The sequence below is a fragment of the Mytilus edulis genome, chromosome 8 (assembly GCF_963676685.1).
Source record: "Mytilus edulis chromosome 8, xbMytEdul2.2, whole genome shotgun sequence".
NCBI lineage: Eukaryota > Metazoa > Mollusca > Bivalvia > Mytilida > Mytilidae > Mytilus > Mytilus edulis.
In genome coordinates this window covers 75605580-75632376 of record NC_092351.1, presented here as the reverse complement: position 1 = coordinate 75632376, position 26797 = coordinate 75605580, and the positions used below count along the sequence as shown (strand labels likewise).

At 31.5% G+C, this 26797-nt stretch overlaps 1 protein-coding gene and 1 long non-coding RNA gene across 4 annotated transcripts; both read right to left on the bottom strand.

Annotated features, from left to right (window-relative positions):
* Window positions 1-8606: 8606 nt before the first annotated feature.
* On the bottom strand, window positions 8607-18951 carry LOC139486291 (uncharacterized). Of its 3 annotated transcripts, none has more exons than XM_071271102.1 (5): window positions 18843-18951; window positions 15033-15195; window positions 14067-14159; window positions 10902-11128; window positions 8607-9349 (listed from the first exon to the last, which is right to left on the bottom strand). In XM_071271102.1, exons 1-5 carry the CDS (start codon window positions 18898-18900, stop codon window positions 8901-8903), a joined length of 990 nt encoding a protein of 329 aa, XP_071127203.1. In that variant the 5' UTR covers window positions 18901-18951; the 3' UTR covers window positions 8607-8900. The 3 variants fall into 3 exon arrangements, with proteins under 3 accessions (XP_071127203.1, XP_071127204.1, XP_071127205.1); XM_071271103.1 differs by having other exon boundaries at window positions 8607-9346; XM_071271104.1 differs by lacking the exon at window positions 18843-18951 and adding an exon at window positions 18246-18312.
* Window positions 18952-22905: 3954 nt separating this feature from the next.
* LOC139486290 (uncharacterized) lies at window positions 22906-25999 on the bottom strand. The gene is made up of 3 exons (XR_011655539.1): window positions 25548-25999; window positions 23767-24035; window positions 22906-23177 (listed from the first exon to the last, which is right to left on the bottom strand). It is a non-coding gene; the product is annotated as an uncharacterized lncRNA (long non-coding RNA).
* Window positions 26000-26797: the final 798 nt, after the last annotated feature.

The following is a 26797-nucleotide window of genomic DNA, read 5'->3' as shown; positions in this document are numbered from 1 at the left end:
GGTTCAAAATTAAACTTAGTTTGATTTTGACAAAAAATGAATCAGTTAGGTTCTTTGATATGCTGAATCTAAAAATGTACTTAGATTCTTGATTATTGGCCCAGTTTTCAAGTTGGTCCAAATCGGGGTCCAAAATTAAACTTTGTTTGATTTCATCAAAAATTGAATAAATGGGGTTCTTTGATATACCAAATCTAACTGTGTATGTAGATTCTTCATTTTTGGTCCTGTTTTCAAATTGGTCTACACTAAAGTCCAAAGGGTCCAAAATTAAACTTAGTCTGATTTTAACAAAAATTGAAATCTTGGGGTTCTTTGATATGCTGAATCCAAAAATGTACTTAGATTTTTTATTATGGGCCCAGTTTTCAAGTTGGTCCAAATCAGGATCTAAAATTATTATATTAAGTATTGTGCAATAGCAAGTATTTTCAATTGCACAGTATTGCGCAATGGCAAGAAATATCTAATTGCACAATATTGTGAAATAGCAATTTTTTTTTAAATTAGAGTTATCTTTCTTTGTCCAGAATAGTAAGCAAGAAATATCTAATTGCAAAATATTGTGCAATAGCAAGATTTTTTTTAATTGGAGTTATCTTTCTTTGTCCAGAATCAACTTAAATCTTTGTTATATACAATATACAATGTATATTCACTTTTTACTACCAACTGATAAATTAAAATAATCTTTACCATTCAGTGATAACAAGCAGTTTTTTTTACATCTTAATATTTTATGATGTATTTAAATGAGTAGTTATTGTTGCAAACTCCATTAGAAATTTTAATTGAGATTAGTTTTGGAATAAGGGAAAGGGGAATGTGATTAAAAAAATTGAGTTCAATTTTTCTCATTTGAAATTTCATAAATAAAAAAGAAAATTTCTTCAAACATTTTTTTGAGAGGATTAATATTCAACAGCATAGTGAATTGCTCTAAGAGAAAACAAAAATTTTAAGTTCATTAGAACACATTCATTCTGTGTCAGAAACCTATGCTGTGTCAACTATTTAATCACAATCCAAATTTAGAGCTGAATCCAGCTTGAATGTTGTGTCCATACTTGCCCCAACCGTTCAGGGTTCAACCTCTGCGGTCGTATAAAGCTATGGCAATGATAATACATCCTCATGTTTATGTTTCTCGTGCAATGCATTGCAGGGGCACATAAGGGAGCTACCATTTGATTTTTATGGGGGGGGGGGGCTAGGATGAATAATTTTGTCATGCATTTTTTTTTTATAGCTGTAATCTCTGTCCTGTCTTTTTATTTTTCACTCTGTTCGGTCCTGTCTTTTTTTTTTAGTTTATCCTGATTTTTTTTTACCTAAATTGTCGTCCTGACTTTTTTTAGTAAGTGTCTCATCCTGCCTTTTTTTTTACTCAAAACTCTGTCCTGCCTATTTTTCAAATTTCATCCTAGCCCCCCCATAAAAATCAAATGCTAGCTCCCTAACATACTGAACATCTGTCTGTCTGTAAGTCTGTTTGTCTCTCAGGTCTTGCAAGTGTTCTCACATGTTAAATTTGTGCAGATTTTTATGAACATATATCATAAGTTTATATAAGCAATGTATTGTATGAGTTTGTAAATCAGTGCTGATCAAGTATTTAAAAAGAGTTTTGACCTTTGGACAATGATGGAAAATTACATCTTAGTGCTCTCATGTGTACAATTCTTGTCAGATTTTAATGAAACTTATTTTGTTGTTTAATATTAGCAATATCTTGTGTGAAATAGAAAAATCTTTACTGATCCTCTATTTTGAAATCAGTTTCGGTCCTTGGCATTATTTATTATATAGACAATTGCTTTGTGAGCTCTGCAGTGTGTAAAATTCTTGTCAGTATAAATGAAATTCAAAATGTTATAATATATTGGAAATATACATTATATGAAAAATTACTTTGTAAGTTTTTTCATGTTTACCAATTAAGCCAGAATTTTATGAAATTTATAACATGGGTTTATATTAAGGCTATTTGATATAAGGATTAATGGAGATGGGTTCTTGGAAAATATTTCCAGAAAAGGAGGTCTTTTTAGTTATGTTTTTGAATAATGAGCTTGTGATTTTTATATCTAGAGCGTTTTGATATGCTCTAAAAAGATTTATCTTTTAATATTTGTAATGTTATTGTTTCTAAAATATAATAGCTCAAGATCAGCAATTGAGGTTCATTTGAGCCTGTTTATGTTTGTGTGTTTTATTTGCTAGTTTTTCTGTGTATAATTAGCTGTTGCTATTTTTTTTAATGATTTATATGTTTTTTTAATTATTTTTAAAAACAAATGTTTATCATGTTTATATTTTTCGATTTAGTTTTTTACTTATATATTTTTAATTTAAACCCTGTTCTGAAATAATTTAAGATATCAAGAAAATAAAGAATATTTGATATTTGTGTATTTATTTGTTTCTTTGAACTTTACTTTGAATATAAAGAAATTTTAATTGTGACTTTGAATATGAAAAAAAAAATTTTCCTATCATATAAGATTGACGATGGAAATGGGGAATGTGTCAAAGAGAAAACAACCCGACCATAGAGCAGACAACAACAGAAGGTCACCAACAAGTCTTCAATGCAGCGAGAAATTCCCACACCCGGGGGTGTCCTTCAGGTGGCCCCTAGACAAATATATATTCTAGTTCAGTAAAGTTTTGTTCACACATTGTTGTCAATACAGTGACATTGTATGTGGCTGTCATACAAGTGGAAGCTTTAACTAGCTATAAACCAAGGTTTAAATCACCATTTTCTACATAAGAAAATACATGTAACAAGTCTGGATTATGACAGTTGTTTCCCTTCGTTTGATGTGTTTGGACTTTTTTAATTTGCCATTTGAACTTTTCTTGAAGTTCGGTATTTTTGTTTTTTTACTGTTTGGACGTTTTTGTTGTTACTCAATTTTTATACAAATTAAACACTATTTCTATGAAAATCTGTGCATTCTTATCTAAGGATTAAATTGGGTTTGGTTGTCTTTCGTTGTATCTTTAACGTTAGAATGAATAGATAGGGGGGATGTGTCAAAAAGACAACAAAACGACGTAGGAGCCTGAAAACGGAGTGAGAAAATCCGGCATCTTGAGACGGACTTCCTTTTGCTAATAAGCAAATGTGTTTACTAGTTCAGCAAAATGAAAGCTATATTAACCTCCAGAACTTATACATGTTATAAATAAACCTCAAATTATAAAAAAAACCACACAAGACTTGAAAGGGCAAGACAGTCCTGACTTTGGACAGTTAGTACAATTTGGCAGAGTTAAACATGTTTTGTGAAGTTAATTCCAACTCCCCTTAATACCTATAGCCAATATTAAATAAATAAACAAACAGCTATATGCGTATCTTATGTCTTATATCCTTATTCTATTAAGTAATTTTGAATCCGACAGTTTACTAAAAATATCCACTTTCTCATCCTGCCTTTTCACATATGTTTCTATCAACGTATTATCAACTGATTTATACATGCTATGAACAGTTTTTTATTTTTATTTTAAACATATTTTATTTATAATCACATGTTACACTAACCCTAAGTTGCCCAGGGGAGCAACTAAGGGAGACCGATTTTACATATATCTATCAGTCATCAAATTGCCAAATATGAGAGTACAAGGGTATATGCTGTGCATTTTCTTATGTTTAACATTGAATCAACACAAGAATCCTTAAGGATATTTGGAAATTTGGTGACTGATAGATATAGGATTATTGCATGCAGTCCTAGCAATGATTTCCTTAAGGTTCCTTTAAAGTCAAAATATAGGACATTTCATAAACATCTAAACTTTGCCTGTATTTGTCAACCTATAATGAATAAAGTCCTTAAATATGGGAACATATGTTTATTTAAACATACTTAACATGTACACACTTAGAAAATTGATTTCTTTAATACAAGTAAATTAATGTACATGTAGTTATTGGTTAAAACAAATATCAAGTACACCTTTTAGGGTGCACTCGACTTTAGTGACTCAGCACGAGGTGTTTTGGAATGTACAGGTTGCTTAGAACTTTTTGTCAAAAAATAAACGCTAGCACATCATTGAAAAGCAAGTCAGTTATCTATGTTTCAAATTTTATAAGAAAAATCTTTATATTAAAGGCTGTGGATTTTCTTTACAAATCTTGGTATATTTACTACAAAGTCCTCTGTTTCTATTAAATGCATTGAAACTATAAATAATAATGCTTTGCATCAAGTTTCCCTGGGTATATGTACAAAATGACCTATCTCTATTATTCATTATATCTGTAGTTTTGATACAATCGAAGTTTGAAAAATTCGAACAAAAAAGGCTACAGAAGGGGTCATAAACCTTAAACAACTTGGCGAACAACTGTAAATGATTCTGTCCATATCTTTTAAATGGATTTGTATTACAATATCTATACCTTTGTTATTTTGATTATGAGAATAAAGATATATAAATAACTGATATTTACCACGAATTATTTAATACTCATTTTCAAGTATTAAATCCGGATACGCTATTTAACAATACATTTTAAAGAAAATCCATAGCCTTTCCGCTTTTACTCTTATATTTGGCAATTTGGTACTTGATAGATAGACGATTATTGCATGCAGTGCTAGCAATGATTTTCTTACGGTTCCTTTAAAGTCAAAATATAGGACACTTCATAAACATCTAAACTTTGCCTGTATTTTTCAACCTATAATGAATAAAGTCCAAAAATATGGGAACATATGTTCATTTAAACATACTTAACATATACACACTGAGAAAATTGTAAATAAACCAAAAAAATTATGTTGTGGCCAAACCGGTTTTTTGGGAGAACACTAAATTTTCCAAAAACTCTGGAGGCCTGTGAGATGACTTAATTGTTTAAAGTTGGTATAGACGAATATTGTTACATGTCATGCTAATGTTTATTTGTAAATAAATATGTTTCAATGAAATTTTTGTCCAATTTCTGTATTGCACCTTTGATAGTCGTTCACTTAGATACATGAAATTAAGAGTAAGTTCGGTAAGTGCCATATTTGGCCCCAATTATAAAGTTCATGGTTACAAGACAAAAATTGTTATAAGTTGCCTTAAAGACATGTGAAAAAGTTAAACAAAGCTGTTTTTGTCAAAGTTTAATTTTAACACAACGATTTTTACATTCCAAAACGGTCAAGATAAGGGATTTTTGTGAAATTTGACAAAATAAGCGGGATTTCAACCAAATAAAGGACCAGGAAACATAGAGCGCAGGCGTCGACAAGCTTAATATTCAAATAAGACACGTTAAATGTCTTCACAAACATTAATTAAAAAAATCTTTGTTGTCGACGTATGCGCTCTATGTTTCTTGTCAAATAGTCTTTGGAAATTTACCCATTTTCATTGATTTTTTCGTGAAAAATCAATATGAGTACAACTTGTGACGTCATAATGAAACGCAGAAACGTAAAATTTTAAACAAAATTGCTTATATCCTATCTAGTCAATGTATTAGCTATAATTTCTCGTGATATTGGTCAATAAATCCGAATTTGAAATTTACGCTAAAAAAGTGGGCCATTTTAGGACCTTATCGAACATACTCCTTACATTACTTTTCGATTACTGTCAATAACATGCTTCAAAATTTAACGTTTGTTACTATAGTGGAAATTTAGAACTTTATCAAAAACAGCATTTAAAGCATTGTTTTGAAATTATAAGTTGACAGTAGTCTCCTATATGGAATCTCTTACTGAGAATTAGAAATATTAAAACAATCTTATAATTTTGAAATTCAACACGAATGAGAGATGACATCCCATTGCATCAATCCCTTATTCATATCAAGGTTTAAAAAAGATTGCTTTCATATATACTGACTTCAGTTAGCTTTTTTATTTGTTCTCATAACAAAGAGGTACATTTTAACATAGTTAAATACAATGTTAGAAGTTTTCTCTGAAAACAAAATATGAAAAGTAGAATAATTAATTAATTCGGGTTATTTTAAAGATCAAAATTTATAATTATAATGACATGCATAATTTAATCCTTTTGTTTGTATATAAAACCACCCTAATTACAGGTTATAAAAATAATCGAAATGTAATCGAAGTAATCGATGATTACATCACAATTTTTGCTACTATCGATTAAATTACGATTACATGTCATCGAAAATGTCCTCGATTACAAATTACCGTCGATAAATGTAAAAAAAAAACCTATAACAGTCGATTACGATTATAGATTACGATTACCCCATCTCTGACAACGACGTAAATAAGGCAACAGTAGTATACCGCTGTTCAAAACTCATAAATCCATGGACAAAAAACAAAATCAGGATAACAAACTAAAACCGAGGGAAACGCATTAAATATAAGAGGAGAACAACGACATAACACTAAAATGTAACACACATAGACAAAATCCCACGAGAATAATATATATAACATCAAAACCAAATACATGAATTTGGGATAGACAAGTACCGTGACACGTCTTATCGCAATGTGAATTTACACTCAAAAATAAGAGAAAACAAACGACACAACGTTATAATGTAATACACACAGAAACGAACTATAATATAACAATGACCATATTCGTATGACCCCTAGTTTTTGATCGTAGTTATAGTTATGTTATAGTTATAGTTATGTTATGTTATGTTATGTTATGTTATGTTATGTTATGTTATGTTATGTTATGTTATGTTATGTTATGTTATGTTATGTTATGTTATGTTGTGTTATGTTGTGTTATGTTATGTTATGTTGTGTTATGTTATGTTATGTTATGTTATGTTATGTTATGTTATGTTATGTTATGTTATGTTATGTTATGTTATGTTATGTTATGTTATGTTATGTTATGTTATGTTATGTTATGTTAATGACCGTAAGACTTTTAAGGATGTTCGCTCCTCTTGTTTTTGCTTTTTTGAAGATTTTCAGAATTCTCAGATTTTATACATGTATTGCCATTAACACAATTTGCCCGGTACCCTATTCTTTCCTTTTAATAATTTGATTTCATATAGCATGTTTGGTGTAAAAAGCCCAAAAAGGCGACCATTGTCAAAAGTATGAAAAATCTAGAGAGACTCTTTTTCCGCTAAATTTTCAATGGCTAATATCTTGAAAATAAGCACACGGACCCATAATTTTTTTCTTGTTTTTTGTTTATTTATTTCTGTACTGTTATTTTTTAAAAGTCTTCTGAAAAGCTTGTTAATTTTATATAGAGTAGCGAAAATCTTTAACAACTGTTATAATACGATGACACATGTATAACTAGTATCAATGATTCCATGTCATGGCTAAAATTCCATATTCATCCATGTAAAAACGTGCGTTATTCAGTGTGCACCAAATTTTTTTTTATGTTATTTCTTCATAAACAGAAAAAATATTACAGTCTTTCCTTAAATAAAAAATGAACATTTCACGCTATGCGCCCCTTATGATTTCATGTCACCATCTTACTTAGAATGCATCATAACGGTAAATATGTAGATATTATGCTGGCGAAACTTGTACTGGATCAGAATTATTTTGGTAATTACATATATGCGTCAAAGAGGGACGAAAGATATCAGAGGGACAGTCAAACTCTCAAATCAAAAATAAACTGACAACGACATGGCTAAACATGAAAAAGACAAACAGAAAAACAGACAAACAATAGTACACATGACACAACATAGAAAACTAAAGAATAAGCACCACGAACCCCATCAAAAACTAGGAGTGATCTCAGGTGCTCCGGAAGAGTAGCAGATCCTGCTCCACATGTGGCACCTGTGGTGTTGCTCATGTTATAACAAATCCGGTAAATAGTATAATTCGGTAGGTTACAGTCATGAAAGGGAAAAGAATTGTTGTAACGACGTAAGGACCATATCCGTTATCATCTGTGAAACGGTTATTCCATAACGGTCAACCAACTTGTGATGGTGTCCGTAAAATTTACAAAGGGATGATTTCAACTTCACCATTTCGAACTCTTTGTTAAATAGCTTTCTTGTGAGAAGCAAACCCTCTATCAAGAAAAATCATGATAGAAAATTCAAGCACGAGAATATCGTATCAAATGGGAGAAACATACCCCGTATGCAGGTGCTGCTGGAATGTTGCTACTTAGAAATGGAAAGTTCACAATTGGAAAGCTGAAATCATCTCTTTTGTTGTAAAGTTTAGTTTTCAATCGACCCTCATTGTCAACGTCTAGATGAGAGTCCAGATATGAGACCGACTTAACTGTATCTGTTGTATCCCTTATCTCTAGTTCGATGGGATAGATGCGTTCAACCTAGTAACCAAATTTTGAATTATTTAGTGAGAGAACATCATCTATATAGCAGAAAGCAGAGTTAAAGGATGTTGCTAACTTCTTGTCTTTTTTCCTAAGAAGTTCCTGTATGAAGTCAAGTTGCTTTTGAATAGTGTCTTTTTTCAGATTTGTTTTTGTTTATTTTTGAAAATCATTAATTTGTAGTTTAACTAAGACCAAGAACGACAACTACCTATATCATAAACACAGTTAAGCAAAAAAAACATACATTGAAATGTCATGGTTGCTAGGGAAAGCCTTGTCCTTAGCAACAACAAGAATTTACAAGAGAATCAACATTTATTGTTCATTTCCAGTCATAACACAACTAGTTTGTACAAAAAGACTCTTTCTAGTCAGATTATTTTTTCAAGTAGCCATCTGTTGGTTGAACCTTATCATGCTTATAGATAACTGATTTTATAAAAATATGCTTTGAACTTCCTTACTGTGTTTATGAGAGCATTGCTGTTCATTGCCATAGCTTTACCATAATATTTCCTTATTTAATTGATCTGAAAACAAAAACAACACTGAAAAACTGTGGGTTGCACCATTTTGTATATTATCATTGGTCACCTGTTGGTCACTTTTATGGTGCAACTATAACGGCCAATTGAATAAACAGGTGGTGGGTCATTCTGTAGATCACCATTGGTCACATTTTGGGCGCAATTATAACTGCCATTTGTATAAACAGGTGGTGAGTCATTCTGTAGATCATCATTGGTCACATTTTGGGCGCAATTATAACTGCCATGTGTATAAACAGGTGGTGAGTCATTCTGTAGATCATCATTGGTCACATTTTGGGCGCAATTATAACTGCCATGTGTATAAACAGGTGGTGGGTCATTCTGTAGATCATCATTGGTCACATTTTGGGCGCAATTATAACTGCCATTTGTATAAACAGGTGGTGAGTCATTCTGTACATCTCCATTGGTAACATTTTGGGCGCAATTATAATTGCCAATTGAATAAACAGGTGGTAGGTCAGCAGGTATTGTTGTCTCTTCTTCTGCTGAAAAAACCCAAAAATTCATAATTTGAAAGTAAATCGTCCTCTGATAGCCTGAGCAACAAATATTCTAAATCATTAATATGGTTTGTTCTGTTTTATAAAACTGAATTCCTTCTCAATATTTGTTATTGAGTAGTAAGCGTCCATGTTGCAAGATAGTCATGTGCCTGATTGTGTCTATTTGATATTTGGGGTAGATAACTTGAAGATAAACATTATTAAGAGGTGCAGAAATGCCGGGCCGATCATTTCAATTGTATCATATGATAACTTGTCGGCAATTTAAACATTTTCCCTTACTATGTATTGTTTACAAAACTGAATTTTTATAATATTAAGGCCTTTCTACCTCAGGAATAGATTATCCTAGCTGTTTTTATGAATATACGGTCCTCAATGCTCACCAATTTCGTACTTTTCGATTTGTTTTTATTCTAGTATTACTGATGAATCTTTTGTAGACAAAACGCGCGTCTTGACCAAGTACACAATTCCCTTGTATCTTTGATAAATTAATGTATATTAAGAGTTATGAACAGGACTTGATTTCCAAACATATTAGGAAATGACGTCACGTATCAGCGCAACGACATCGTGTGTATATTTCTACCCCCGCCAATTTATCAATGAATTATAATCGACTTCATGGGTACAACAAACAAACGAACTTCTGGGAAAATACTTTTATTCGGGGAGTACTTATTTTTGTTTTTTTTCCAGGATGGTTTTATCCACGAATTTGATTGTCCATCGAAGAAAAAGTTCTTCTGTTCAAGCCTGGAAATATCCCTTTTCAGATTTGACTAAATAGATACGGGCATACGAGTTGATTAATACATTGAGTATCACTAAACAAACTTATTTTCGCGTGCGATTGTTTTAGAAAAATAACGCGAATATAATTCTTCGCGAATATGTTAAAATTGTATCAATCTTTATTAAACTTCATCAAGTAAGTCAGAAAATTGCAAAATTAAATACCTGGAAGTGGTTTAAAAATGGTAAAACGCGAAATAAAGTATCCTCGAAAATAAGTTGGTTTACATTATCAATAAATAACAGTTTTCGCCTTCAAACATGTTCTTATGAACAATAGTTTTGACTTCCGGTGATGAAATTCGATGATGAAGTATTCATTTTAACTCCTTTTATCATACGGACCAAAAATAATTATTTCATATTGAACTGGCTACTTTATTTTATCAGATTAAATTCTTTAATCTTAAGTATACGTATTTATTAATATAACTTTTATTTAAGTGACATGTTGATGCATGTGACAGTTGCTATTCATTCGTTTGATGTTTTTGAACTTTTGATTTTGCAATTTGAATAGGGACGTTCCTTTTTAAAATTTATCCTTGTAAAATTTTTTTGTGATTTTACTTTTTACGGCCAAATTAACATCTTTGATATTCCTTATTCTGCAGAATGATCCATACTTAGTTGTTGATCAGAGTTGGACACAACTTGCATTCTGTCCTTTACGATAAAAGAAGGAACAGATTTAAATTTATTGCTAGTATGTATCCTTTTTTAAAACTACAAATACCTCCTATATTATATATCGGATTCTGTTGAACCCTTCCATCATTACTGCTTATCTGTACATTTGCAGAGGTGTATGGGACATTCCTTCTTTCATGTCTTAGTTGCTCTCTTATTCTTCTTTTTCTTAATTGTTTTCTTATCCATCGCCCACTAAAAACCACTAACATTGTACTTGGCACAATGACAGATATTGTAAAAATGGTATACGCAACATAAGGAGTAACACCTCTGTAATTAGAATAAAGACAAACATCACATTATTTTTTACAATCAAGTATGCCTATGTTTTGTATATAAAAATGCGAAGAGAACCTATTTGCTATGGAGTTTGTCAGTTAATAAATCATTGAATTATCATATTCGTGGAATGTAACTGGTCTGTGTAACCTAGGCAAATATATATTAATGTAAAAATATAGAGCATTGAACTTGAGACATTCTTGTTTATCATACATACAGCCATGTAATTTTGTGAAGTCTTTTCGAATTGTTTTGTATAAAAATATTCAATATCAGGTCAATGTCAGAAAATTTTTTTTTTTTGGCGTGAGGCTGAGAAACTTTTTTTAATTTTCATTTCGGAATTATTGCAACAAAATAATTCAAATAAAAATCAAATGATCTAAAAAAAAAAAAATAGGTAAAATGGTATTTCTGGGGTCAGCCCATCCCTTTTTCCAAAATATACTTAAAATTATATCAAAAACAAGATACGAAAGTATTTCTTTTTTTTAGAAATACACTAACTTCGTTAGTTTCGCTTTAGCTAAAAAAAAAAAATATGGGTAATTTAAATTCTTTGAATTTCTTGAACTTTTTTAACTTTATAACTATTTTGATATGAGCGTCACTGATGAGTCTTATGTAGACGAAACGCGCGTCTGGCGTACTAAATTATAATCATGGTACTTTTGATAACTATTAACACCAGTGACGCTCAGATCAAAATATACCGAGCCAAAACAGTTTAGCAACACTTTTTTTTCAATTTTTGTTTGTCGTTTCTGTCAATTTTTTGTTCAAACATAATTGATATAATCTTTAGGTGCACCTGTAATTTTTTTCTGGGTGATTGATTTCGCGCACTACCTTCGCCTTACGGTAACACTTCAAAGTTTATCCGGCATCAAGAGTAGAGGATAGACGAAGGACAGCTACTGGAGTGCTTGTTAATCCGTCAACGATGCACGTGGAGCATGGACATCAAGATATTGATTTTAAATAACACTATACTCATTTTCACATTTTGACCCTACTGCGCTCCACACAAGGAAATTCCTAGTGAATGTGATTGAAAAACATTCATGTTGCCTCTGACTTGGCATGATTCCATTTTGTTATTATTAATTGATATGTCGTTACGATATTGTAAGATATTGTAAAATAGAATAAAATTTTATATTTTTGTTGCAAAACTTGTTTGGCTTCAGAATGATTATAAAGCCAATCGAGTTCAAAGTTGAGAGCATTGGGAACATAACATTCTAAAAAGCATTGTGCCAAATACGGCCAAGATAATCTATGGATGGGATAAGAACATCCTTAGTTTTTCGAAAATCATAGTTCTGTAAACAGAAAATTTATAAATATTACCATATAATTAATAGTCATGTCAACACTGACTACTGGGCTGGTCATACCCTAGGAGATGAGACCTCCGCCAGCAATGGCATCGACCCAGTGGTGTAAATAGTTATCAAAGGTACAATTTTGTCTACATAAGACTCATCAGTGACGCTCAGATCAAAAACGTTATAAAGCCAAACAAGTACAAAGTTGAAGACAAAAAAAAAAAACCAACAAAAAGCTGTGTCAAATACGGCTAAGGTAAACTGTGCCTGGGATGAGAAAACCCTTCGTTTTATGTATACATACGTATTGAAACAAACGCGCGTTATATATATATATATATATATATATACGAGTATATATATATATATATATATATACGAGCGTCACTGATGAGTCTTATGTAGACGTCACTGATGAGTCTTAGGTCTGTTTTAAAATGTTGAATTTTTCAAAAAAGTAAGGATTTTCTTATCCCAGGCATAGATTACCTTAAAAGTATTTGGGACAATTTTTTTGAATTTTGGATCCTCAATGCTCTTCAACTTTGTACTTGTTTGACTTTATAAATATTTTGATATGAGCGTCACTGATGAGTCTTATGTAGACGAAACGCGCGTCTGGCGTACTACATTATAATCCTGGTACCTTTGATAACTATTTACACCACTGGGTCGATGCCACTTCTGGTGGACGTTTCGTCCCCGAGGATATCACCAGCCCAGTAGTCAACACTGGAGCGTTGACATGAATATCAATAATGTGGTCATTTTTTTTCTTATAAATTTCCTGTTCATAAAATTTTGAATTTTTCGAAAAACTAAGGATTTTTTTTCATCCCAGGCATAGATTACCTGAGACGTATATGGGACAAATAAACTCATCATAGATACAAGGACTAAATTTAGTATATACGCCAGACGCGCGTTTCGTCTACAAAAGACTCATCAGTGACGCTCGAATCCAAAAAAGTTAAAAAGGCCAAATAAAGTACGAAGTTGAAGAGCATTGAGGACTAAAATTTCTAAATGTTTTGCCAAATACAACGTTCGGAAATTTTAGATCCTCAATGGTCTTCAACTTCGTACTTGTTTGACTTTATAAATATTTTGATATGAGCGTCACTGATGGGTCTTATGTAGACGAAACACGCGTCTGGCGTACTAAATTATAATCCTGGTACCTTTGAAAACTATTTACACAACTGGGTCGAAGTCACTGCTGGTGGACGTTTCGTCCCCGAGTATATCACCAGCCCAGTAGTCAACACTGGTGTGTTGACATGAATATCAATAATGGGGTCATTTTTTTTTTTTATAAATTTCCTGTTTATAAAATTTTGAATTTTTCGAAAAACTAAGGATTTTCTTATCCCAGGCATAGATTATAAATATTTTGATATGAATGTCACTGATGAGTCTTATGTAGACGAAACGCGCGTCTGGCGTACTAAATTATAATCCTGCTACCTTTTGTAACTATTTCAAGAAATCAGAACTATTTTTGGTTAATTATCTGACGAATAACCAATTTGATTTGATTTCATTAGATTTCAACAAGGTCTTTTATCATTATATTGAAGTAACACCATACTTACAATGAACTTTTGCTGCTGCTGTTCGATGAATATTGGTCCGTTTTGTTTAATGGTGTTTGAGATGTATGTGGTCTATCTGAAATCGTGCTTGCTCTAGAAATAAACTTAATAAATAGATTCTCAACAAAGAAACATGCCAAGACATGACTCGGCATTCCATATAGAAAATAAGATGTGGTATGATTGCAAAAAAACAACTCTCAAAAAGAAACCAAATGACATAGAAATAAACATGTATGGGGCATTGTACGGTCTTGAACAATAACGAAAGCCCATACGTCATTGTCAGTTATAAGATGCTCCCTTTCTACTATCAAAATGTGCCTTTCTATTAGGTGATATGACAATAAGTCCTGTTGTCGATTGATTGTGTATTGATGTTTGACACCAAGTGTTAGTTGATAAATTATATCTGAACGGAAATCTTTGATGTGATTGGAATTAAAACTTTGTTTTGTACCTTCTGACTGAGTGCGTAATCTGATGGAAGATGACGCAAATATATAAAAGAAATGCTTTTTGTCGACAAAGAAGATTTTGCTACTTTTTATTAGATCATTTGCTTGACTCAGGGGTTGAAGTCATAAAACTTTGCTTAGTGCTCGGAGCACAAAAATCATGCTCGAAACATGAAATCCAGCATTTTGAATGGTTTGAATTTGGAGTATGTGTAGAAAAAACTGACTCGAAAGTTTTTTGACTTCAAGGCCAGGTTTTGTTTTCAAATTTATTTTGTATCGTGTTAAAAGGTTTTTGAGTTTTTTGCTGATTTAGATTTTAGTATAAGCATGCAAAGTATCTGTACTTGTGAAGTCGCCCCGAAATAATCCAGATCATTTTCGAGTATTTGATTTGATACGGCATCCATCACTGAAATGCTTTAATGATTTTTGCTAGTTATTGAACAAGTTTAAAAAATATGATTAAATAATAAAATAAAAAAAATGTCAACAAATATTTACATACGGTTCACATCTGTGATAATGTACATCACGAACACAAAACCTATTGCCATTCTTTTTACAACATTCAGAGCAGACCATACTAAAATAACCTCTTTCACTGGAACAACAAGAACATGGTTTGCTGTAACATTCCCGTTTCAACCACCAGATTTCACATCTTTCAGCTAAAACAAAGCAGCATTTTAACAAAAGGAGACAAATGAAATCAAAATTATTATTGACAAAATGAGATTGGATTTCCTCTTCTTTTAATATGTACAAAATATTATTTTAACAATCAAACACATAGCTTTTTCATTGACGTCAAATCTTAGATTACAAAAGAAAATAGCGAATTTATTAAAATATTTCAGAAAATAACGACTTACCCCTTATTTGAAAAAAAATTACACTATCAAAATATAAAATGTGTTAATCTTTAAATGTTATATTGGTCAATTTCATTTTGTTATTAAAGATCAGGATACTTTTGTTACTGGCCATATATAAATGAGGTTTGTACTGTTCAAGGGAAGGACGGCTGAAAATGAAGAACGTTTTATACTGAAACATTGGGACATGTAAGGATTCATTTGTCTTTGAATTTTCTTTGCGGCAAATTCACCGTTTCAGAATTTGATATATTTAGTTAATTCAACCAATGAAATGACTAATTTTCTTTGAGGGGTAGGGGAACTGAGGTTCAGTGAAGTTGATGAAAAAATTAAATGATAATGAATTTGTAAAAAATGTCCGGTGGCAAATATCACATTGGCAAATATTATTGTGATATGACCCAAGTTAGACCATAAGATAAGCTCAATTCCTTATGTTCTAGTTCATATCTTGAAAAGAAGCACTACATGTAACCTTATTCTTGTTGAACTTTTGTAGTTCCTTTATTTGGAAAACTTGTTATTTTGAGACAGAAAATCGAACATCCTTATCGACTATGTAATCAAGGCAACAGCAAATAAATGTTCGATAGAAATCATTTGATTGCAAGAAAACGAATCCAGAATACACACTTTAACCGAGGGCAACACATCAACTATATATATGTGGTAAACAAAGAAATATCAGACACAATAAAGTTTAACAAAAACAAAGGATTGCAAATACGAACAACTTATTGTTCACTTCTGACAGCGTCTAGCAACAGTAAGAAGTAAATCATATGTTATATGAATAAATTGTAAGCTCAGAATTATTGTGTTTATTTCTTTTGTAATGAGGAATATCAATTTTTTTTCTCTCTACCTCAATGATATACAGGGTTTCCGCTGGCGGTCAAAAAATAATAATAGTGGCGATAAAAATTCTTCATTTGCCAAAGAATTTGGCGACAGAAATATATATATAACGATTTATTTTCCTCCATCCTGTTTATTTACTTTTTTTCGTTTTTCTCTGACTTAACCCGATCAGACAATACTCGGAATTCACCTCGACCTCATTAAGATTTGGACAGAAAATCAATAATCAGCTGATTGCATTTTATAGCTAACGACATCAAAGGACTAATTAAGAAAGGTGTTGATTGACTTGTTAGACAAAATGATATGGTAAATGGCTTCTGCTAAATGTCACATACAGAAAAAAGTAAAAACACAAAAATACTGAACTCCGAGGAAAATTCAAAAAGGAAAATCAAAAATCAAAAGGCAAAATCAAAGTCCAAACACATCAAACGAATGGATAACAACTGTCATATTCCTGACTTGGTACAGACTTTTTCTGATGTAGAAAATGGTGGATTGAACCTGGTTTTATAGCTAGCTAAACCTCTCACTTGTATGACAGTCGCATGAAATTCCATTACATTGTCAACGATGCATGAACAAAACAAACATACTCAAAGAGTAAAAATGTCAAAAATAGGGGTACAGCAGTCAATATTGTGTTATCATCTTAATATCACTATAAATACAACAAATGTAACGAAGAAGCACAAAAAGGCATACATCAAATTTAACATACTCATATTGCTTTTCTTATACGACTTAATTTATCTATGTAAAGTCTACCCGTAAAGGATAGAAGGTTTTCAGTACTGGTGTAAAATTGCGCGTTTGAAATTCGCACAGGTAGACATAAAAATAATTTTGTCGTTCGATTGACGGCATACATAAATGCAGAGTCACGAAAAGTAGATATAACAAAAAACAGACTTAACAGTAGAAGTAATAATAATAAATAAAATAATTGTGTGGTTCAAAGTATGACGGGATACAGAATTTATTTACCACTTTGCGAAATGTCCAAAAAGCAAGAATAATCTCCGATTTTAAACTTTAATTATCCTTTGACTTATATATAGGTAATTAATTAGGGAGACTACTTTTAAGTCGTTTGATTTTTTTGTAAAAAATATTCAAGTTAAACTAGCTCTCGCCGGGATATAGCCTTTTTGTGCTAATGCGGCGTAAAGCAACCAACAACCAATCAATTAAAGTCGTTTGAGTGACACACGTATTTTAAGCATAGTTTTACGTCTTAACTTTTTCATTTACGATGGTCAAGAAATGAAAACTCTCGATATGAGAAATAACAAAAAGGTTGGGAACAACACCTCGAATGACTCGAGAGTAACCTTTCAATGTAATGACTACACATGAAATGAGGGATCAATTTCATGTCTTAAAAGCTTTTGTTTTGTTGTAAAAAACACTTCTTAGTACAGAAGGACACATCAGTATTTTTCTTTTAAAGAAACTTTCCCTACGAACTATACTGGTATTATATGATCAAAACATGTCCATTAATTTTGTTATATTCCAGGACTTATATCTTTATTTATGAAAATATAGTGGCCCCCTCATTTAGAAAGGTTGTTTAAAATACAATTTATTCATTAAAATGTAGACTCTAAAATAAGTTTGAGAGAATAATCATAGACACAATGGGGCAAAATCATCTAATTTAAGGGAGAAGGGGGGGGGGGGGGGGGGGGGGTAGAAAAAAAGATAATTTTGAACGAAAAATATATTTATGTTACTTGGCGAAAAATATATTGTTTTGGCGAAAGAGGTGGCGAAAAAAATAATTGACCCAGGGGAAACCCTGAAGATATATGATTGGTGTTTGCCTTATGTTCAGCGTTATATATTTTTAAATATTTTTCTTTAATCAATAAAACAAGATTTTCATATAAAAAGTAAAATCATAAAAAAACTCAGCTCCGCAGGAAAATTCAGAAGGCTCTAATCAAATGGCAAAATTAAATAATACAAACCTGTAGAATTGGATAATAATTTTGTTTTAAACTTAATGTATAATTATCTGTCAATATTCCACTGCAGTCATTTATAAATATTTAATATATATATAAAGGACAAACGTGATATATAGAAAACATTCAACTGTGAAATATAACTTTAAATTCGTTATCCAGTATTAGTGTTCGCTCAAGTGGAAATTTATAATAAACAACGGAGTTAAAAACGAATAAAATTGTTAACCATGCAAATAGGAAGCTTGGTTCTAAATTTCTTAATTTGTTTACTCGACTAACTTTCATAAATGGACATTATATGTTAGATATGTAGATGTATGGTCATTTCTATATAATGTTATTCTGGTATCACATTAGTTGAACAAAGGTATTCAGAAAATCATATCAATTTACATTACATTGCGTTGTACATTTAATGAGGAATCATACAATATGAGTATGATTAAGAACTAGTTAACACCAGTGAGAATTCAGTTTGTCATTTATAATTCTAAGTAAGTGTCACAAGTTGATAAAGATTATGTTGATAGGCGACACATCATTTACTTTACTTTGAATAACAAATTTAATCAAATACACAAAAAAGTATTCACTTACCTTGAATAGTGTAAAAAAATACAATTGAAATAACTATGGCGATGTTAATGTATTTCATCTTTAAGACCTCAAGTATTAAATCGCATTCGTTTTTGTGCTAAATCAATATATATAGGTCAACTACCTGTATCTATTTTTGTAAAGTTCTTTAAATTTTTTAAACATTTAAACAAGGGTATACAGTGTGTTTTTACTTTGCAATATCGTTATTCAAATTACAACGATACCTGGAAAAACTGTTCCTATTTTGAAGGATTATATTATTTTAGAACAAAACACAAACAAATAATTCCGGTCAATTCCGAAAGCAAGAACTTTATTTTTACCATGGTATCCATTTAACAGGTCATAGATGCAAGATTATTTTTGTTAGTTGTTATTAACTTTGAACTAGCTGTCAGTAACTGTCAGTACATTTGTACTTTCCGATCTGTATTTGTGTATTTTTTTTTATTGTTGGGAGTATTTATAAAAACCCGTCTACATCTGCACTTAATTTTTGTTTGTATTTGATGTATTTCTATGTGCAATGTTCAGATGAGTTAACCTTTGACGACTGATTTTGACAGTTTGAACCTAGGTGGTACTGTTACAAATCTGCATTGATAGGGGAATGGTTTGCTCCTTTAAATCAGTTTTACCCCGTCATAATCTGTGTGTGCATGTCCCAAGTCGGGAGCCAGTAATTCAGTGGTTGGCGTGTTTTGCTAAGTAACATTTTTTGTTCATTATTATGTACATTAATTAGGCCATTAGTTTAAACGTTTAAGTTGTTTTTTACATTTGTTATTAGTTGCCGTTTCCAGCTGACTATGCGGCACGATTTTTTATCATTGATGAAGGCCTTATTGTGACTTTTTGAGAAATAAACAAATTGATGGAAAAAAAAATAACAATAAAATAAAATAAAACTTATGTACATGTTTTTCACATCAACGTGAAAATTCAAATTAATTGACCATGACCTTTTTAAACATTTCATCTTTGTTATATCTAAAATATACATCTTTAAGTTACTAGTAGTCTTTTGAACACATGATATCATCATTTAACACAATAAGTAACAAACAAAAACAATAAGACTAAATTTCTTTTTCAATAAAATTATGAGTGATCAAAAAGTTATCTGATTTGTCGATGATTCAAGATATCTTGGTTCCAGTAATAAAAAAAAAAACCAAGTATTTCTGATCTTTAGAATGCCAGCACATCTATATACAAGTTGAAAAGTTACAATAAAAAAACCTCACACAAACACATCGATGTAATAGATTACAACTGTCATATTCCTGTTTGTTAAAGGTATTTTATCAGGTAGACCATGTTGGATTAAACCTGGTTTTATATCTAACTGAGCCAAGCATTTGTATGACAGTGGTATGCAAGTCCTTTATTTTAGCAGACATTATAGGTAAAAATTTAAAATAGCGAAGTAGAGAATTATCCACGAAATTAAAACCGCAACGAAAATTAAACTAGATTTACATTTGTTGATGATCTGAAACAGTCATTTTGATCTGAAACAGCCAAAATCATTATTCAGTCATTTAAATTCAATCCTTTATTTTAGCAGACATTATAGGTAAAAATTTAAAATAGCGAAGTAGAGAATTATCCACGAAATTAAAACCGCAACGAAAATTAAACTAGATTTACATTTGTTGATGATCTGAAACAGTCATTTTGATCTGAAACAGCCAAAATCATTATTCAGTCATTTAAATTCAATACGATATTTCAGGGATATTTGAATTTTCACGTTGATGTGAAAAACATGTACATAAGTTTTATTTTATTTTATTGTTATTTTTTTTCCATCAATTTGTTTATTTCTCAAAAAGTCACAATAAGGCCTTCATCAATGATCAAAAATCGTGCCGCATAGTCAGCTGGAAACGGCAACATTGTGTTATACCCTCGAATGTTGGCAAGCAGTTTTGTAATAAAAAACAGATTTCAAAAGAAAATTCAAACTCAGTAGTCGAACATACACTAAAAACGCCAAGTTAAAATGAAAAAAGAAATACAAATAATAACATCTATAACTACAGGCTCAGCCATAGGAATCATAACAACAAATAAGAAAATCTCAAGGGCTCCGGAAGGGTAAGCAGATTTCATTCAACACGTGGAAACCATCACGGTGCTTATGTAAGTACTTACCAATGATTAGAACTTTCCTCATTGTTGAAGGCCGTACGGTGACCTATAGTTGTTAATGTCTGTGTCATTTTGGTCTTTTGTGGATAGTTGTCTCATTGGCAATCATACCACATCTTCTTTTTTATAGAACAATTATGTTGGTAATACTGAGGACTAAAGGAAAGGGATAGTAGTTCCGACAATTGAAACATACCCATCTTAAACTGTGAAACAGATATTCAATAATAGTTAATCGACTCGTGATGGCATCCCCAAAAAATTACTAAAATATGATTGCAACATCACCACTTAGATTTCTTGATTTAAGAGTCTTCTTGTTAGCAGCAACTTCCTCTATCAAGAAAGTCATCTTAGAAGTACAATCCCTGAAATATCGTATTGAATTTAAATGACTGAATAATGATTTTGGCTGTTTCAGATCAAAATGACTGTTTCAGATCATCAACAAATGTAAATCTAGTTTAATTTTCGTTGCGGTTTTAATTTCGTGGATAATTCTTATCCTCGAAATAAACGAAATTAAATACCTAACGAAAAATTCGGTTGTACAGGTCTGATGAAGAATAGATCTAGAAATACAAAAAAATAACGAAAGCCGATCAAAGAGATAAATTCCTGATCTATTATCATATGTACAACGAAAGCCGATCAAAGAGATAAATTCCTGATCTATTATCATATGTACAACGAAAGCCGATCAAAAAGATAAATTCCTGATCTATTATCATATGTACAACGAAAGCCGATCAAAAAGATAAATTCCTGATCTATTATCATATGTACAACGAAAGCCGATCAAAGAGATAAATTCCTGATCTATTATCATATGTACAACGAAAGCCGATCAAAGAGATAAATTCCTGATCTATTATCATATGTACAACGAAAGCCGATCAAAGAGATAAATTCCTGATCTATTATCATATGTACAACGAAAGCCGATCAAAGAGATAAATTCCTGATCTATTATCATATGTACAACGAAAGCCGATCAAAGAGATAAATTCCTGATCTATTATCATATGTACAACGAAAGCCGATCAAAGAGATAAATTCCTGATCTATTATCATATGTACAACGAAAGCCGATCAAAGAGATAAATTCCTGATCTATTATCATATGTACAACGAAAGCCGATCAAAGAGATAAATTCCTGATCTATTATCATATGTACAACGAAAGCCGATCAAAGAGATAAATTCCTGATCTATTATCATATGTACAACGAAAGCCGATCAAAGAGATAAATTCCTGATCTATTATCATATGTACAACGAAAGCCGATCAGAGAGATAAATTCCTGATCTATTATCATATGTACAACGAAAGCCGATCAAAGAGATAAATTCCTGATCTATTATCATATGTACAACGAAAGCCGATCAAAGAGATAAATTCCTGATCTATTATCATTTATCATATGTACAACGAATGACATTGATTAGGATATGATTCTATTAAAAATAATTGCATTTTTAACAATATAACTAATCATTGGTAAGTATAATGGGATGGTGAAAAGAAACCACCGAATGTAAAATTAAACAATGTCGTCGTTTGTAGAAAGCAAGACGTAGGATATACCCTATTAAAAAGTATCCCATCGACAATGATAAGCACCTGACATCGAAAGTTTACTTACATTTACTGAACCATGTCTATACAATCTTGAAAAGTTTTTAAAAGGCTATATTAAGCATAGATCATCTATCAAATGAAATGACAATTTATTAAGCAATGACAAGACACATTCAATGATGGAATAAATGGCTTACGACAGTCACATGTATTGAAGGCAGGGTGAAATATTTTCTTAGAATGCAACAGTCAATAATTCAATCTTTATCATAAGAAAAAAACAAAACGTCAACATAAAATGATTGAGTAGGATGGCATGCATAGAAATGGAATGTCATTTTATTCCAAATGTTTTTACATGATAAGCTAAACAACGAAATAATTTTAACTGTTATAATACGATGGAACTTTTATCACAAGTCTTTATGATTCCTTGTTCTTTGTTGAATTCCGCATTCTTCCATAAAAGTACACCAACTCAGAACAGGATATTACATGTATATTGCACGTCATGCTTTTTAATGATAATGTCTGCATTCTCAGCAACTGTCAACACGTCATTATGGCAAATACAATTGTTATGCTGGAGAAGACTGAAACAGAATCAGAATGATCTTAATTATCACATGTATGCGGCAAGTTGTTTTTAAATAATATTTTCAGAATTTTCATTCTCTATTTAGTTGGAGCAGGATCTGCTTACCTTTTCGGAGCATCTTAAATCCCTCCAAATTTTTGGTGGAGTTTCTGATGCTAAGTCTCTAGTTTGTCATGTTATGTTTTGTGTATTATTATTTGTCTGTTTGTCTTTTTTTTTATTTAACCATGACATTGTCAGTTTATTTTCTACCTACGAGTTGGAATGTGCTTGTGGTATCTGTCGCCTCTCTTTCATTCGAAAATGCCTTTCTCTACCAGCTTACAGGGAAAACTTACTCGATTGATCTCTATTGGCACAATGTCATTGAATATCAAGCAATCTATGCAGTTGTTGTGATGTTACAACAATGTTTTAAGTAAAGGTGACGGTTGGTACCTATAGAAACGTTTAAACCTAACAGAAGGTGTGTTATTGTCTACGTCTATTTACATGATTTTTGTGGGGTTATTTTATGAGTATACGAATCTGTGCTCGACTTGATTATACATTTTATTACTAGTAATATATATTTATATATATACCTCAGCTATTTCGTCGAGAAGTTGAAGTTCTGGAGAAGGTACTACAGAGTCAGTTGGTGGTGACAAAACTATGTGTGATTGATTATGAATAATACACTCTGAGTAAGGTGGAACTGACAGAGCTGTATTTGATTGATCATGATTAATACACTCTGAGTAAGGTGGTGGTGACTCATTTTGTAGATAATCATTGATCACATTTTGAGAGCAGGTTAAACTGGCATTGGTATAAAAAGGTGGTGGGTAACCCTGTATGGTTGTTCTGCCGTCTGTCGATAAATATCATAGATAAGTGAATTTAATGTTATTCGTCCGCTGTAAGACAGCAAAACAACTGTACTAAACCATTTAGTTAATTAGCGCTGTTTTATGAAACGGTACTTATTCCTGTCAATCTTTAACAATGAGTAGCAACCGTCCATGTTGTCAGGTGTTCATGAGTATGGCCATACGTATTACGATATTTGTGTAAAGATAAAGAAGATGCAGAAAAACGTAATGTACATAAATACAAGGCAAAGGGCTGGTAATTTGAATTGTATTATATGCTAGAATTTACATCCCATAGTTATATAAAATCACTGTTTTAATTTGCTCGAAAGTTGACCATTCTGGATTCGTCGAGATCTCATTATACTTGCATGTTTCAGGTATATGTTCTTGAGTATACATAACTAATATGAAAAAGTACAGGTACATTGTATATGTGATCATGGCTACGTGCATATCATTTAATTATTACATTTATTGGTAGCTGAAACAAAGATCTTATGTCTCTTTCACAAGTTACACTTCGCCTTGTTTAAATGATATTTAAGATGTGTGTGTGCTTAGTTGGTCATGATTTGAAGGTACATTGTAAATTGATAAACACATACTTACGATTGTTCATCAGAGTTGCATTATATTAGTTATAGTAAAAAAAAGTTGTGTTGTTCGTTGCAATTTGAGGGGAGATAACTCAGATAAAGTAATTCCTACTTTGTTTTAATAGAAAGTGATAAATGTGACCTACCGAATTAGACTATTTACCGGATTTGTTATCTCATAAGCAACACCATGGGTGCCACAAGTAATTCCTATTTGTTTTTAATAGAAAGTGACAAATGTGACCTACCGAATTAGACTATTTACCGGATTTGTTATCTCATAAGCAACACCATGGGTGCCGCATATGGAGCAGGATCTGCTTACCCTTCCGGAGCACCTGAGATCACCCCTAGTTTTTGGTGGGGTTCCTGTTGTTTATTTTGTATTTTTCTATGTTGTGTCATGTGTACTATTGTTTGTCTGTTTATCCTTTTCATTTTTAGCCATGGTGTTGTCAGTTTATTTGTGTTGTGTCGTGTGTACTATTGTTTTTCTGTTTGTCTTTTTTATTTTTAGCCATGGCGTTGTCAGTTTGTTTTAGATTTATGAGTTTGACTGTCCCTTTGGTATCTTTCGTCCCTCTTTTATTTTCGATTTATGAGTTTGATTGTCCCTCTGGTATCTTTCGTCACTCTCTTTTACATTAACCTATTTCAATATGTAGCAAGACAAAAAAGTCCAGTGACCCCATTTTTTCTGGTGCAGTTTTCTTTTTATCTCACAAACTTTGATTTGCATAATCTTAACAAAATCTAACAATTTTGAAAAACTTGTAGCAGCATATAAAGTTCTGTGACCAAGACTTTTAATTACATTTTGGAAAAATAAACATGATAAAATTACATTTTGACAAATAGTATACAATTCTATAAATTTTAATCAGGACTCCCGCACACCTTAATGACACATACCTCCTACATTATATTCCGGATAACTTCGTGGCACTCCATTATTCCCGCCTATCTGGTTATTGGTGGAAGTGACCTGAATATTCCTTCTAAGTTGATTACTTTTTCGTCGACGACTCAAAAACACAAAAATTAAGCATGCAATAATAGTAAATATTGCTCCAGAGGCAATTGAAGCAACAACAGCAAAGCTTCTGTAATTAGAATGGAGAAAAACAACACATTATTTTGTAATTCAGCGTAATATGATACCAGGATCTGCTTACCCTTCCGCAGCACCTCAGATCATCCCGAAGTTTTGGTGGGCTTCGTGTTGCTTATTCTTTAGTTCTCTATGTTGTGTATTGTGTTCTTTTATTTGTCTGTTTGTCTTTTTCTTATTTTGATGTGACTTTGTTAGTTCATTTTCGATCTATGAGTTTGACTATCCCTCTGGTATGTTTTGCCCCTCCTCTTGAAATTGAAATGTAAGCGAAATTATTAAATCTTTGCATGTGTTTAACTGCTATATAAACAAAGAAATAATGGTGTGATTCAAATTATTTGAAACATTTGTATTTTCAACAATAGTAAATATGTCGTAAACAAAATGATGAAAACAAGTCAAATATAATATAGTTAAAGTCTTGGGTGACCCACTTTACACACAAAACAATGTTAATAGAACCACGATGAGTCATGCAATGCTCTAACTGTTATCCTGATATACAGGAAAGGAAAACTGCTTTTAAGAGTAAAAAAAAGGAATTTTATAGCAAAATATGCATTTCTGTAAGGTAATTTCCTATTTTTCATTTATCTATAAAATTGATGACAGTTGTAAATTGTATGCTTGAATATTAGTGTCTTTCGAATTCAAACGTTGATTTATACTTTCTTATTTAGTGCGAAATGTTAAGGAAATCGATACATGCATAACAAAAGAAATGCGTACTCTCTCGACAAACCCGGTTTTGCTGGTACAAAATTAGAATGGTGGTTGTTATTTTGTAGTTAGTTTCTGTTTGTATTACATTGTCGTTAGGTTTTATGTTTCACTTAAGTGTTTCTGTTGTTTCGTTGTTTTACTCATATAGGTGATGTGTTTCCCTCAGTTAAAGATTGTAATCCGGATATTTTTCTCTCAATCGATTTATGACGTTCGAACACCGGTATAATACTGTTCCCTTTATGGCTATTTTTTTATTACTTCGGATTCCCTCATGTATCTTTGTTTAACTTGATTTGTATCGTCTTAAGGTGGTACCCAACAC

Coding starts and splice junctions, on each gene's coding strand:
- LOC139486291 (XM_071271102.1), bottom strand. CDS start 18,900: ATGAAATACATTAACATCGCCATAGTTATTTCAATTGTATTTTTTTAC. Junction 15,196..18,842: donor ATTTTTTTACACTATTCAAG/GTAAGTGAATAC, acceptor GCTTTGTTTTAG/CTGAAAGATGTGAAATCTGG. Junction 14,160..15,032: donor CATTATCACAGATGTGAACC/GTATGTAAATAT, acceptor GTTTATTTCTAG/AGCAAGCACGATTTCAGATA.